The following is a 16,142-nucleotide window of genomic DNA, read 5'->3' on the forward strand; positions in this document are numbered from 1 at the left end:
GCCGTGTCCTTCATTCCATTCCACGCCCGTCAGTGGCTCAGTGCATGGAAATAATCGGCTTAATGGTAGCGGCAATGGACATAGTGCCATTTGCGCGCCTGCATCTCAGACCGCTGCAATTATGCATGCTAAGTCAGTGGAATGGGGATTACTCAGATTTGTCTCCTCTACTAAATCTGGATCGAGAGACCAGAGATTCTCTTCTCTGGTGGCTTTCTCGGGTCCATATGTCCAAGGGCATGACCTTTCGCAGGCCAGATTGGACGATTGTAACAACAGATGCCAGCCTTCTAGGTTGGGGCGCAGTCTGGAACTCCCTGAAGGCTCAGGGATCGTGGACTCAGGAGGAGAAACTCCTCCCAATAAATATTCTGGAGTTAAGAGCAATATTCAATGCTCTTCTAGCTTGGCCTCAGTTAGCAACACTGAGGTTCATCAGATTTCAGTCGGACAACATCACGACTGTGGCTTACATCAACCATCAAGGGGGAACCAGGAGTTCCCTAGCGATGTTAGAAGTCTCAAGGATAATTCGCTGGGCAGAGTCTCACTCTTGCCACCTGTCAGCGATTTACATCCCAGGCGTGGAGAACTGGGAGGCGGACTTTCTAAGTCGCCAGACTTTTCATCCGGGGGAGTGGGAACTTCATCCGGAGGTGTTCGTTCAGCTGGTTCATCGTTGGGGCAAACCAGAACTGGATCTCATGGCGTCTCGCCAGAACGCCAAGCTTCCTCGTTACGGATCCAGGTCCAGGGACCCGGGAGCGGCACTGTTAGATGCTCTAGCAGCAGTTTTCAACATGGCTTATGTGTTTCCACCGTTTCCGCTGCTGCCTCGACTGATTGCCAAGATCAAACAAGAGAGAGCATCGGTGATTCTGATAGCGCCTGCGTGGCCACGCAGGACCTGGTATGCAGACCTAGTGGACATGTCGTCCTGTCCACCATGGTCTCTGCCTCTGAGGCAGGACCTTCTAATACAAGGTCCTTTCAACCATCCAAATCTAATTTCTCTGAGGCTGACTGCATGGAGATTGAACGCTTGATCCTATCAAAGCGTGGCTTCTCGGAGTCAGTTATTGATACCTTAATACAGGCACGGAAGCCTGTTACCAGAAATATTTACCATAAGATATGGCGTAAATATTTATATTGGTGCGAATCCAAGAGTTACTCATGGAGTAAGGTTAGGATTCCTAGGATATTGTCTTTTCTACAAGAGGGTTTTAAAAAGGGCTTATCTGCTAGTTCGTTAAAGGGACAGATTTCTGCTCTGTCTATTCTTTTACACAAACGTCTGGCAGAAGTTCCAGACGTCCAGGCTTTTTGTCAGGCTTTGGCTAGGATTAAGCCTGTGTTTAAGACTGTTGCTCCGCCGTGGAGCTTAAACTTGGTTCTTAAAGTTCTTCAAGGTGTTGAACCCCTTCATTCCATTGATATTAAGCTTTTATCTTGGAAAGTTCTGTTTTTGATGGCTATTTCCTCGGCTCGAAGAGTCTCTGAGTTATCTGCCTTACATTGTGATTCTCCTTATCTGATTTTCCATTCAGACAAGGTAGTTCTGCGTACTAAACCTGGGTTTTTACCTAAGGTAGTTTCTAACAGGAATATCAATCAGGAGATTGTTGTTCCATCATTATGTCCTAATCCTTCTTCTAAGAAGGAACGACTTTTGCATAATCTGGACGTAGTCCGTGCCCTGAAGTTCTATTTACAGGCAACTAAAGATTTTCGTCAAACTTCTTCCCTGTTTGTCGTTTACTCTGGACAGAGGAGAGGTCAAAAAGCTTCGGCAACCTCTCTCTCCTTTTGGCTTCGTAGCATAATACGTTTAGCCTATGAGACTGCTGGACAGCAGCCCCCTGAAAGAATTACAGCTCATTCCACTAGAGCTGTGGCTTCCACCTGGGCCTTTAAGAATGAGGCCTCTGTTGAACAGATTTGCAAGGCTGCAACTTGGTCTTCGCTTCACACTTTTTCAAAATTTTACAAATTTGACACTTTTGCTTCTTCGGAGGCTGTTTTTGGGAGAAAGGTTCTACAGGCATTGGTTCCTTCCGTTTAAGTTCCTGCCTTGTCCCTCCCATCATCCGTGTACTTTAGCTTTGGTATTGGTATCCCATAAGTAATGGATGACCCGTGGACTGAATACACTTAACAAGAGAAAACATAATTTATGCTTACCTGATAAATTTATTTCTCTTGTAGTGTATTCAGTCCACGGCCCGCCCTGTCTTTTTTAAGGCAGATCTAAATTTTAATTAAAACTCCAGTCACCACTGCACCCTATGGTTTCTCCTTTTTTGTCTTGTTTCGGTCGAATGACTGGATATGACATGTGAGGGGAGGAGCTATATAGCAGCTCTGCTTTGGGTGATCCTCTTGCAACTTCCTGTTGGGAAGGGAATATATCCCATAAGTAATGGATGACCCGTGGACTGAATACACTACAAGAGAAATAAATTTATCAGGTAAGCATAAATTATGTTTTTCAGCCAGCAGGTCCTATTTGTCGCAAAAATAAAAATTTTCAGCCAGCGACTGGTGTTTTTTTTTTTTTTTTAGTTAAGTGACCACGTCACTTGGAATAAAATTAGAGGTAGCCCTTGCCTTGCAAACGTCTGCCCACCCCTGCTTTTTAGAGTGTGTTTTTGTCTCTTGTTACTGCACTAGTGAGACAGATGTTTCAGTAACTCTTGTAATGAACTCTTGTTTGCAATACACATGCAACATACTCAGTTTGTCTCTGAATAGCAATATTTGGAACCTGAGATTGACATATTGTTCAGTATGCCTCATAAATCCTCTGACAATAGTATGGTATTATAATTACAAATAGTTTGTTTTATATATGCTTACACATCTTACACTGTTGTCTTGAAATGTTCTTTTTCTCTTGGCCATTACCTCGGCCAGAAGAGTATTTGAGCTTTCTGTTTTATCTTGTGATTCTCCTTACCTGATTTTTCATCAGAATAAAACCATTAAAAGAACAAAGGGAAGTAGTTGGGTGACAGTTAGATGGGGAAGTAGGAGTAAGCGGAAGAGACAGGCCAGTTTGAGCTGGTACACCCCAATAGATTTGCCAGATTGAGTGATGTTGGAGATATCGGTTCAGGGATGTCAATGTCAGAGAGGGCTGTTGTGCCTAATATAGTGAACAGTCCTTAAGTCATGGAAGAGGGGCATACAAGTCTGGGCCCGAGGCAGATGTTGGTTGATAGGGTAATTTTACATCCAGATCCCTTAAAAAGAACAATTTACTGTCTTCCAGGGGCTTGTGTTAAGCATATTGTGGAGCTTATTGATACAGTGTTAGAGGGATCTGTGTCTGATCCTGCAGTCATGGTGCATGTTGACACTAATGATAGAGTCAGCGGGAGATAGAGTGTCCTACAAAATGACTTCAGGTTGTTAGGTAGCAAGCTTAAAGCAAGGACCTCCAATGTAGTATTACCAAAGCCATGCGCTAACCCAGTAACACTGACTGAACTAAGGGCAGTTAGTTCCTGGTTAAACACATGGGGGTCAATTTATCAAAGTGCGATCGGACATGATACCATGTAGCATATCATGTCCGCCGCACATCGATAAATGCCGACAGCATACGCTGTCGGCATTTATCATTACACATTGTGAACTGCTTGTGCAATGCCGCCCCCTGCAGATTGGCTGCTAGCAGGAGGTGTCAATCAGCCTGATCGTATAGGATCAGGCAGATTGATGTCTGCGGCCTCAGAGCAGACGGACACGTTATGGAGCAGCTGCAAACTGCTGTTTTTCCGGCGAGCCTGAAGGATCGCGTGGAAACAGGGGCATCAAGCTCCATTCGGAGCTTGATAATTCGGCCCCATAGTGGAAAAATTAGAAGTTTGACCTTTTACAGAATTGTGCTGACTTTTTGCTGGGGTACAATTTGCACCTAAATAACATAGGTGCAGGTGTGTTGGTGGAGAGGAAGGAGAGAATCTTTTAAACTAGGGAATGGTCAGTCAAAACATAAAAGAACGGACAGATTAGTCTATGAATATGACAGACTTAGAATATATTTAAAGGAATGGGAATATATATATATATATATATATATATATGTGATAATGTAAAATGGATATCTATACCTATATAGAAATACAGGTATAGTTATATACAGATATATATAGAAATATATATTTACAATAAAAATGATATTGTTCTGCATATGAAGAACAATGGAATGTGAAATATTTATAACTCCTGTTTGGTTAGCACGAGCTATAGGTATTAGGTTTTTTTCTTCTGCAAAGACCTTTGGTTAGCGCAAGTTTACGCTCGCCCTTAAGTGGTAAATAACACGCCACTTGTAATCTGGCCCATTGTCATTTTACCACATTGTTTTGTTAGACTATGGTTGTGCTGTACTGTAAACATTTTAGATGGTCTGTTATATATACACGGTGAGTTATGTCTGTTTCATCCCCTAGATTTTACTGTTTTGTGTAGGGATGTGAGCTAACACATGAAAATTGCAGTATTTTTTAATTTCATGATTTTAACTGGGAAAAAGTGAAAAGAAAAATGTATTTAAAATTTACTGTAGTAATTCTTAATCTAATTTTAAATATGTTACTTGATATACATAACTATAAGATAGTATAATATTTACACATTGCTTTACAGGCAGTTGTGAGCACAGCTCATCCTAGTATTGTTGATGCACTTCTGGGAGTACTCCGGTCAATGCATATGGAAATTCAATATGAAGGTAAGGTTTAAATTAAAAAGTTGCTTTTTAGTCATCAGAGCAAGCAGTGTTTGATACTTATAAGTTTTATTTATTGCTTAAACAATTACCTTTTTTTCTGTGTGTTTTAATTTACTGCTACTCATATATTTAGCATACGTAGTTTTACCTTATATGGTTAGGGTTACAGTCGGAATGTTTTTACTTGAAATGCAAATGTGTACATTTAAAAGTAAATTAGGAGCATGATACCCAAATGTCTGTAGCACTTGAAAAAGGCTCTTGCGTGAGCCGAAACGTTTGGGCAAGGCCCTTGTGTTTTCCCTCGTGTGTTTTCACATAGAAAGGCGTTAGTTTAAATCCCTGTCTCGTGTGCCTGCTTTGGGGGTCCTAAAATGCTGGAGCCAAGCGTGGATCCCTATTAGACTCTCTCTCTCTATATATATATATATATATATATATGTGTATATATGTATTTACAGACATATATACACAAAACATAAATACATATATATATATAGATAGATACAGTATGAAAGAACTGGGTCCAACGGACGGCCTCCGTTGTTGAATGTGATCCAAGAACAGCCGGCACACTGGGAATTTTTCAAAAATCCGATTTATTCAACAAAACAGAAACCAGACGTTTCGGCTCTGTCGTGAGCCTTTCTCAATGGTATACAGACCGGATAATGTGAACCTACAAACACCACCCTTAAATACCTACCCCACACACAGTGATGGCCAATCAGCATGCAGAGGTGTGTCGCTCCCTCCCGCGCATATCAAACTCACCTGGACATCTGAAAACAGCTGATTCCCAGCACGCGCGTCATGACGTTGTCCAAGGTGAAAATCCACCGAGCCTCTAATTTCAGCAATGCTCGTCCTCTGTCCCCACCTCACCTATGGCGAGGGACATGGTCAATTAGAATTACTCGTAGTGAAGCAACACTGTGGCCTGCTTCCGCAAAGTGGCGTGCCACCGGCTGTTCTGACCGTCCCTTGTCAATGGCCTGACGGATCGCCGTCTTGTGATTAGCAAGACGTTCCTTGAACGGTGTCACAGTTTTACCAATGTAGTATTTGGAACATGGACAGATAATAGCGTAAATCACAAAATCCGTGGAGCAGGTTAGTCTGTATTTAATTGTATACCTCTTGTTGTTGTGAGGATACAGACTAACCTGCTCCACGGATTTTGTGATTTACGCTATTATCTGTCCATGTTCCAAATACTACATTGGTAAAACTGTGACACCGTTCAAGGAACGTCTTGCTAATCACAAGACGGCGATCCGTCAGGCCATTGACAAGGGACGGTCAGAACAGCCGGTGGCACGCCACTTTGCGGAAGCAGGCCACAGTGTTGCTTCACTACGAGTAATTCTAATTGACCATGTCCCTCGCCATAGGCGAGGTGGGGACAGAGGACGAGCATTGCTGAAACTAGAGGCTCGGTGGATTTTCACCTTGGACACAGTAACACCCCGAGGACTGAATGCCAACATAGACTTTGGTTGTTGTTACAAGTAATTTTGGACACTATGGGAGTCATCCTGTTGTAACATGTTTCTACCTACTCCTCTTGAGTATGATGCCAATACAATGTTAATATTTTGAGCTCCTTTGGCTTATATACACTTGCTACACCCCACATGCCCTGATACCATATTGGGTATAGAGGGCTGTGATATATGTTGAACCATTGGTTTCTGTAGCTTAATAAGCCTTTTTCTATAATTATGTGGTTAATTACCCTAGTACCAGTAAAATAGATATCTGTTTCTATTTAATAATTTTTTGCACTATTGCTCTTACAGGGCTTTTATTTATGGCCCTCATTTTTGTTCATCACTATGTCAATGTATATTTGTGCCCATCAGGTGTCTGGCGGTTGTTGCAACGTCTCGCACGCATCACCATGACAACCGGAGGTATTTGTTTACCCGGTGTTTGCCATGGATACCTGTGACACAGTCATCTCCACGCAACGCGGTATGACGTGATGACGTCATGACGCGCGTGCTGGGAATCAGCTGTTTTCGGATGTCCAGGTGAGTTTGATATGCGCGGGAGGGAGCGACACACCTCTGCATGCTGATTGGCCATCACTGTGTGTGGGGTAGGTATTTAGGGGTGGTGTTTGTAGGTTCCCATTATCCAGTCTGTATACCATTGAGAAAGGCTCACGACAGAGCCAAAACGTCTGGTTTCTCTTTTGTTGAATAAATCGGATTTTTGAAAAATTCCCAGTGTGCCGGCTGTTCTTGGATCACATTCAACAACGGAGGCCGTCCGTTGGACCCAGTTCTTTCATACTGTGTGTATTTGCCCTGCCGAGCACCTGGTTGTGGTTTATTTGGCGAGTGCCGTTTCCCACAAACGATTTATATAGATAGATAGATAGATATGTATATAAGTCCATTGGAGCCCTTTGCAGTCAAGTAGATGAAAACATGTTAAAGCATATTTATGCAATATAATTTTTTTTGTTCTGCACATAGCATAATATATTCTATGTATTTTTAAATAGATATTCCTATATATATATATATATATATATATCTGTATATATCTATACCTATATAATCATCTATATATAGATATACATATATATTTTACCAAAACAACATATATATATATAATATAAATAGAACATATTCTGCTATGTTAAAAACATTGGAATGTAAAACATTCATATTTTCATGTTGGAAATGCGATCGGGTTTGCACGCAAGAAGGGTGTTAGGATTTTTTCCCACACTTTTCTTGCTCCATTGACTTCTATAGAGGAATACGTTAAAGCAATCACAATTTGCGTTTTGGGTTAGAACGCATGCAGAAACTTTTTATTTTCAAGCTGGAGCAATAAATAGCGCTCCACTCGTAACCTAGCCCTATATTGGGAATTTTGAGCAAACTTCACCTGCATACAGCTGATGAGAAAAAAACGTGAAACCAGCTTGTTTAAAATGCTTACAGCATTTCATAAGACTTTTGAGAGAGCATCGGACATCCTGGGAACACCCCTGTTCAGCCCTGGGAACTCCCCTGTCTCTCCTACTTTCTGAAGCTGTGCTTTATTCTCATAATAAAGAAAATACAAAGTGCAATGTAATTTGTAAAATATACACACAAATATGCAAAGTATGATCCTAATTTGTTAAAGTAACACAGAAACTTTCAAAATATAATCAGAATTTGTAAAATCACTGCTGGATCTAAATCTAAATGTATTAAAATATAAACTAGAAAGTGCAAAGCTTAAATGTAATAATAATGAAAAGACCCAATCTTAAGTGTAAAAGTAATATAAAATTTTGCACAAAGTGTAAGTGTAACAAAACTCTCATACCATGCAGTTCCATCTTGCACTAAGCTTGTCTCTCCTTCACATATAGAAATGAGAGCGATCTTGCAGTGCTGGAGGGTTCCACCCTTTTTCTTTAAGCATTCATGGAGTTCAGCCTTTGTGAAATCTGTGTTACAATTTTATTTCAAGATTTAGATAGAGCAGAATATAAATAGTGTATACATTTTAATAATGTTGGCTATGTTGCTATCTGACTTTGGTAACAATTGTTGCAAAAAGTAAATAAGATTATATATAAAAAAATAATAACTCTTTTGGCATTTGTTATGAGCCTTAAATTCGATATAATGTAATAAGAGCATCATTTAGATACAAGTAATATAAGTTTACAATGGTACTGGCATACATTTTATGCTTAACAGAAAGTTTTTTAAAACTGCAATTTTAGCCCCCCCCCCCCCCCCCCCCTCGCCTCTGGACTTTTAGCTTCACTTGTTATTATTATTATTATTATTTCTATTTTCATTTTAATTATCTTATGAAAAATGCTTTTACGATTAGACAGGAACAATAATAGATATACAGGCCTTTAAGAATATGTATATAGTAAGAATAGTTTAATGTGATTAGTTGCAATATGTTTAAAAAACGTACCTGGGGTTTATGACTTAATCTATGACTAAGCAATCTATGTAGTGCGAAATGCATACAATGGACGTCTAGTGCCTCATGTGTTCGTTTGTTTCGTCTTGTTGAATAAATCTGAAGATTTGAGCTTTCAGGAGTGCAGTTTCCTTTTCTTGTATGCATTTTCTTCTGTTAAGTGTGATCAGTCCACGGGTCATCATTACTTCTGGGATATTACTCCTCCCCAACAGGAAGTGCAAGAGGATTCACCCAGCAGAGCTGCATATAGCTCCTCCCCTCTACGTCACTCCCAGTCATTCTCTTGCACCCAACGACTAGATAGGATGTGTGAGAGGACTATGGTGATTATACTTAGTTTTATATCTTCAATCAAAAGTTTGTTATTTTAAAATAGCACCGGAGTGTGTTATTACCTCTCTGGCAGAGTTTGAAGAAGAATCTACCAGAGTTTTGCTATGATTTTAGCCGGAGTAGTTAAGATCATATTGCTGTTCTCGGCCATCTGAGGAGTGAGGTAAACTTCAGATCAGGGGACAGCGGGCAGATGAATCTGGATAGAGGTATGTAGCAGTTTTTATTTTCTGACAATGGAATTGATGAGAAAATCCTGCCATACCGATATAATGTCATGTATGTATACTTTACACTTCAGTATTCTGGGGAATGATACTTCACTAGAATTACACTGTAAGAAATACATAAAGCTGTTTAATAACTAGAGATTATGTTTAACGTTTTTGCTGGAATGTAAAATCGTTTTCATTTGCTGAGGTACTGTGTGAATAAATGTTTGGGCACTATTTTTCCACTTGGCAGTTGCTTAATCTGTTTTTCTGACAGTTTCTGTTCTCCCTCACTGCTGTGTGTGAGGGGGAGGGGCCGTTTTTTGGCGCTTTTTCTATGCATCAAATATTTCAGTCAGCAACTCATTGTATTCCCTGCATGATCCGGTTCATCTCTACAGAGCTCAGGGGTCTTCAAAACTTATTTTGAGGGAGGTAATTTCTCTCAGCAGAGCTGTGAGAATTATAGTTTGACTGAGATAAAAAACGTTTATTCTGTAATTTGTTTCCTGCTTTCAGAATTTGTTATCTTTGCTAATGGGATTAAACCTTTGCTAAAGTTGTGTTGTTTACAAGGATTGAGGCTATAACTGTTTCAATTTATTAATTTTCAACTGTCATAGATCTTCTGTGCTTCTTAAAGGCACAGTACATTTTAATATTATTCTAATTGAATTGTATTTCCAAGTTGCAAGTTTATTTGCTAGTGTGTTAAACATGTCTGATTCAGAGGATGATACCTGTGTCATTTGTTGCAATGCCAAAGTGGAGCCCAATAGAAATTTATGTACTAACTGTATTGATGCTACTTTAAATAAAAGTCAATCTGTACAAATTGAACAAATTTCACCAAACAACGAGGGGAGAGTTATGCCGACTAACTCGCCTCACGTGTCAGTACCTACATCTCCCGCTCAGAGGGAGGTGCGTGATATTGTAGCGCCGAGTACATCTGGGCGGCCATTACAAATCACATTACAGGATATGGCTACTGTTATGACTGAGGTTTTGGCTAAATTACCAGAACTAAGAGGTAAGCGTGATCACTCTGGGGTGAGAACAGAGTGCGCTGATAATATTAGGGCCATGTCAGACACTGCGTCACAGGTGGCAGAACATGAGGACGGAGAACTTCATTCTGTGGGTGACGGTTCTGATCCAAACAGACTGGATTCAGATATTTCAAATTTTAAATTTAAACTGGAAAACCTCCGTGTATTACTAGGGGAGGTGTTAGCGGCTCTGAATGATTGTAACACAGTTGCAATACCAGAGAAAATGTGTAGGTTGGATAAATATTTTGCGGTACCGACGAGTACTGAGGTTTTTCCTATACCTAAGAGACTTACTGAAATTGTTACTAAGGAGTGGGATAGACCCGGTGTGCCGTTCTCACCCCCTCCGATATTTAGAAAAATGTTTCCAATAGACGCCACCACAAGGGACTTATGGCAAACGGTCCCTAAGGTGGAGGGAGCAGTTTCTACCTTAGCTAAGCGTACCACTATCCCGGTGGAGGATAGCTGTGCTTTTTCAGATCCAATGGATAAAAAGTTAGAGGGTTACCTTAAGAAAATGTTTGTTCAACAAGGTTTTATATTGCAACCCCTTGCATGCATTGCGCCGATCACGGCTGCAGCGGCATTCTGGATTGAGTCTCTGGAAGAGAACATTGGTTCAGCTACTCTGGACGACATTTCGGACAGGCTTAGAGTCCTTAAACTAGCTAATTCATTCATTTCGGAGGCCGTAGTACATCTTACTAAACTTACGGCGAAGAATTCAGGATTCGCCATTCAGGCACGCAGGGCGCTGTGGCTAAAATCCTGGTCAGCTGATGTTACTTCTAAGTCTAAATTGCTTAATATACCTCTCAAAGGGCAGACCTTATTCGGGCCCGGGTTGAAAGAGATTATCGCTGACATTACAGGAGGTAAAGGCCATGCCCTGCCTCAGGACAAAGCCAAAGCCAAGACTAGACAGTCTAATTTTCGTTCCTTTCGTAATTTCAAAGCAGGAGCAGCATCAACTTCCTCTGCACCAAAACAGGAAGGAGCTGTTGCTCGCTACAGACAAGGCTGGAAACCTAACCAGTCCTGGAACAAGGGCAAGCAGACTAGGAAACCTGCTGCTGCCCCTAAAACAGCATGAATTGAGGGCCCCCGATCCGGGATCGGATCTAGTGGGGGGCAGACTTTCTCTCTTCGCCCAGGCTTGGGCAAGAGATGTTCAGGATCCCTGGGCGCTAGAGATAATATCTCAGGGATACCTTCTGGACTTCAAATACTCTCCTCCAAGAGAGAGATTTCATCTGTCAAGATTGTCAACAATCCAGACAAAGAAAGAGGCGTTTCTACGCTGCGTACAAGAGCTCTTGTTAATGGGAGTAATCCATCCAGTTCCACGATCGGAACAGGGACAGGGGTTTTACTCAAATCTGTTTGTGGTTCCCAAAAAAGAGGGAACTTTCAGACCAATCCTGGACTTAAAGATCCTAAACAAATTCCTAAGAGTTCCATCGTTCAAGATGGAGACTATTCGGACAATTTTACCTATGATCCAAGAGGGTCAATACATGACCACTGTAGATTTAAAAGATGCTTACCTTCACATACCGATTCACAAAGATCATTATCGGTACCTAAGGTTTGCCTTCCTAGACAGGCATTACCAGTTTGTGGCTCTTCCATTCGGATTGGCTACAGCTCCAAGAATCTTCACAAAGGTTCTGGGTGCTCTTCTGGCGGTACTAAGACCGCGGGGAATCTCGGTAGCTCCATACCTAGACGACATTCTGATACAAGCTTCAAGCTTTCAAACTGCCAAGTCTCATACAGAGTTAGTGCTGGCATTTCTAAGGTCACATGGATGGAAGGTGAACGAAAAGAAAAGTTCACTCGTTCCACTCACAAGAGTTCCCTTCCTGGGGACTCTTATAGATTCTGTAGAAATGAAGATTTACCTGACAGAGGACAGGCTAACAAGACTTCAAAGTGCTTGCCGCACCCTTCATTCCATTCAACACCCGTCAGTGGCTCAATGCATGGAGGTAATCGGCTTAATGGTAGCGGCAATGGACATAGTACCCTTTGCACGCTTACACCTCAGACCACTGCAACTGTGCATGCTAAGTCAGTGGAATGGGGATTACTCAGACTTATCCCCTTCTCTGAATCTGGATCAAGAGACCAGAAATTCTCTTCTATGGTGGCTTTCTCGGCCACATCTGTCCAGGGGGATGCCATTCAGCAGACCAGACTGGACAATTGTAACAACAGACGCCAGCCTTCTAGGTTGGGGTGCCGTCTGGAATTCTCTGAAGGCTCAGGGACAACGGAGTCAGGAGGAGAGTCTCCTGCCAATAAACATTCTGGAATTGAGAGCAGTTCTCAATGCCCTCCTGGCTTGGCCCCAGTTGACAACTCGGGGGTTCATCAGGTTTCAGTCGGACAACATCACGACTGTAGCTTACATCAACCATCAGGGAGGGACAAGAAGCTCCCTAGCTATGATGGAAGTATCAAAGATAATTTGCTGGGCAGAGTCTCACTCTTGCCACCTGTCACAATCCACATCCCGGGAGTGGAGAACTGGGAGGCGGATTTCTTAAGTCGTCAGACTTTTCATCCGGGGGAGTGGGAACTTCATCCGGAGGTCTTTGCCCAAATACTTCGACGTTGGGGCAAACCAGAGATAGATCTCATGGCGTCTCGACAGAACGCCAAGCTTCCTCGTTACGGGTCCAGATCCAGGGATCCAGGAGCAGTCCTGATAGATGCTCTGACAGCACCTTGGGACTTCAGGATGGCTTACGTGTTTCCACCCTTCCCGTTGCTTCCTTGATTGATTGCCAGAATCAAACAAGAGAGAGCATCAGTGATTCTAATAGCACCTGCGTGGCCACGCAGGACTTGGTATGCAGACCTGGTGGACATGTCATCCTGTCCACCTTGGTCTCTACCTCTGAAACAGGACCTTCTGATACAGGGTCCCTTCAAACATCAAAATCTAACTTCTCTGAAGCTGACTGCTTGGAAATTGAACGCTTGATTTTATCAAGACGTGGATTTTCTGAGTCAGTTATTGATACCTTAATACAGGCTAGGAAACCTGTTACCAGAAAGATTTACCATAAGATATGGCGTAAATACCTATATTGGTGTGAATCCAAAGGTTACTCTTGGAGTAAGGTTAGGATTCCTAGGATATTGTCTTTTCTACAAGAAGGTTTAGAAAAGGGTTTATCTGCTAGTTCATTAAAGGGACAGATCTCAGCTCTGTCCATTCTGTTACACAAACGTCTGTCAGAAGTTCCTGACGTCCAGGCTTTTTGTCAGGCTTTGGCCAGAATTAAGCCTGTGTTTAAAACTGTTGCTCCACCATGGAGTTTAAACCTTGTTCTTAATGTTTTACAGGGCGTTCCGTTTGAACCCCTTCATTCCATTGATATAAAGTTGTTATCTTGGAAAGTTCTATTTTTAATGGCTATTTCCTCGGCTCGAAGAGTCTCTGAATTATCAGCCTTACATTGTGATTCTCCTTATTTGATTTTTCATTCGGATAAGGTAGTCCTGCGTACTAAACCTGGGTTCTTACCTAAGGTAGTTACTAACAGGAATATCAATCAAGAGATTGTTGTTCCTTCTTTATGCCCAAATCCTTCTTCAAAGAAGGAACGTCTACTGCACAACCTGGATGTAGTCCGTGCTCTAAAATTTTACTTACAGGCAACTAAGGAATTTCGACAAACGTCTTCTCTGTTTGTCATTTACTCTGGGCAGAGGAGAGGTCAAAAAGCTTCCGCTACCTCTCTTTCTTTTTGGCTTCGTAGCATAATTCGTTTAGCTTATGAGACTGCTGGACAGCAGCCTCCTGAAAGAATTACAGCTCATTCTACTAGAGCTGTGGCTTCCACTTGGGCCTTCAAGAATGAGGCCTCTGTTGAACAGATTTGCAAGGCTGCAACTTGGTCTTCGCTTCATACTTTTTCCAAATTTTCCAAATTTGACACTTTTGCTTCATCGGAGGCTATTTTTGGGAGAAAGGTTCTTCAGGCAGTGGTTCCTTCTGTATAAAGAGCCTGCCTATCCCTCCCGTCATCCGTGTACTTTTGCTTTGGTATTGGTATCCCAGAAGTAATGATGACCCGTGGACTGATCACACTTAACAGAAGAAAACATAATTTATGCTTACCTGATAAATTCCTTTCTTCTGTAGTGTGATCAGTCCACGGCCCGCCCTGTTTTTAAGGCAGGTAAATATTTTTTAATTTATACTCCAGTCACCACTTCACCCTTGGCTTTTCCTTTCTCGTTGGTCCTTGGTCGAATGACTGGGAGTGACGTAGAGGGGAGGAGCTATATGCAGCTCTGCTGGGTGAATCCTCTTGCACTTCCTGTTGGGGAGGAGTAATATCCCAGAAGTAATGATGACCCGTGGACTGATCACACTACAGAAGAAAGGAATTTATCAGGTAAGCATAAATTATGTTATCGTTGGCGGTTTTGTTCCACCGCATTTGCTGGCACCCCGTCGCCCCACACGTCAGTATAACATTCCGTTTGGATCTGTTGCCAGGAACAGTATGTGCTTTTAGTTATTTGCCTTTCTATTTGGTTTGGCTACTGCTCCTTGAATATCCTTTAATGTTTGGGTAGCTCTATTGGCAGTAAGAAGAACTCAGGGTAATTCTGTTAACAGAGCACATTTAAAGTGAAGGTAAACATTGATGAATGAAAGCCCGTTTTTTAAAAATACTATTAAAAACAGGGGCACTTTCATTCATCAAAGTTTACAAAGCAGCCGTTTTGATTAAAAACGTACCTTTGTTTTCTTTCATGTAATTAGCAAGAGTCCATGAGCTAGTGACGTATGGGATATACATTCCTACCAGGAGGGGCAAAGTTTCCCAAACCTCAAAATGCCTATAAATACACCCCTCACCACACCCACAATTCAGTTTTTTACAAACTTTGCCTCCGATGGAGGTGGTGAAGTAAGTTTGTGCTAGATTCTACGTTGATATGCGCTCCGCAGCAAGTTGGAGCCCGGTTTTCCTCTCAGCGTGCAGTGAATGTCAGAGGGATGTGAGGAGAGTATTGCCTATTTGAATGCAGTGATCTCCTTCTACGGGGTCTATTTCATAGGTTCTCTGTTATCGGTCGTAGAGATTCATCTCTTACCTCCCTTTTCAGATCGACGATATACTCTTATATATACCATTACCTCTGCTGATTCTCGTTTCAGTACTGGTTTGGCTTTCTACAAACATGTAGATGAGTGTCCTGGGGTAAGTAAATCTTATTTTCTGTGACACTCTAAGCTATGGTTGGGCACTTTGTTTATAAAGTTCTAAATATATGTATTCAAACATTTATTTGCCTTGACTCAGAATGTTCAACTTTCCTTATTTTTCAGACAGTCAGTTTCATATTTGGGATAATGCATTTAATTTAATCATTTTTTCTTACCTTCAAAAATTTGACTTTTTTCCCTGTGGGCTGTTAGGCTCGCGGGGGCTGAAAATGCTTCATTTTATTGCGTCATTCTTGGCGCGGACTTTTTTGGCGCAAAAATTATTTTCCGTTTCCGGCGTCATACGTGTCGCCGGAAGTTGCGTCATTTTTTGACGTTATTTTGCGCCAAAAATGTCGGCGTTCCGGATGTGGCGTCATTTTTGGCGCCAAAAAGCATTTAGGCGCCAAATAATGTGGGCGTCTTATTTGGCGCTAAAAAATATGGGCGTCGCTTTTGTCTCCACATTATTTAAGTCTCATTTTTCATTGCTTCTGGTTGCTAGAAGCTTGTTCTTTGGCATTTTTTCCCATTCCTGAAACTGTCATTTAAGGAATTTGATCAATTTTGCTTTATATATTGTTGTTTTTTCTCTTACATAT

General features: G+C 41.6%; 1 protein-coding gene across 1 annotated transcript in view; it reads left to right on the plus strand.

Annotated features, from left to right (window-relative positions):
* The window catches only part of ARMH1 (armadillo like helical domain containing 1), a 195,596-nt gene that overhangs the window by 35,917 nt on the left and 143,537 nt on the right, over positions 1-16,142 (plus strand). Inside the window, exon 5 of the mRNA XM_053693387.1 lies at positions 4,657-4,741. Coding sequence (XP_053549362.1) covers positions 4,657-4,741 — 85 coding nt within the window. The remainder of the gene's footprint in view (positions 1-4,656; positions 4,742-16,142) is intronic.

Source organism: Bombina bombina, chromosome 10 (genome assembly GCF_027579735.1).
Source record: "Bombina bombina isolate aBomBom1 chromosome 10, aBomBom1.pri, whole genome shotgun sequence".
Taxonomy (NCBI): Eukaryota; Metazoa; Chordata; class Amphibia; order Anura; family Bombinatoridae; genus Bombina; species Bombina bombina.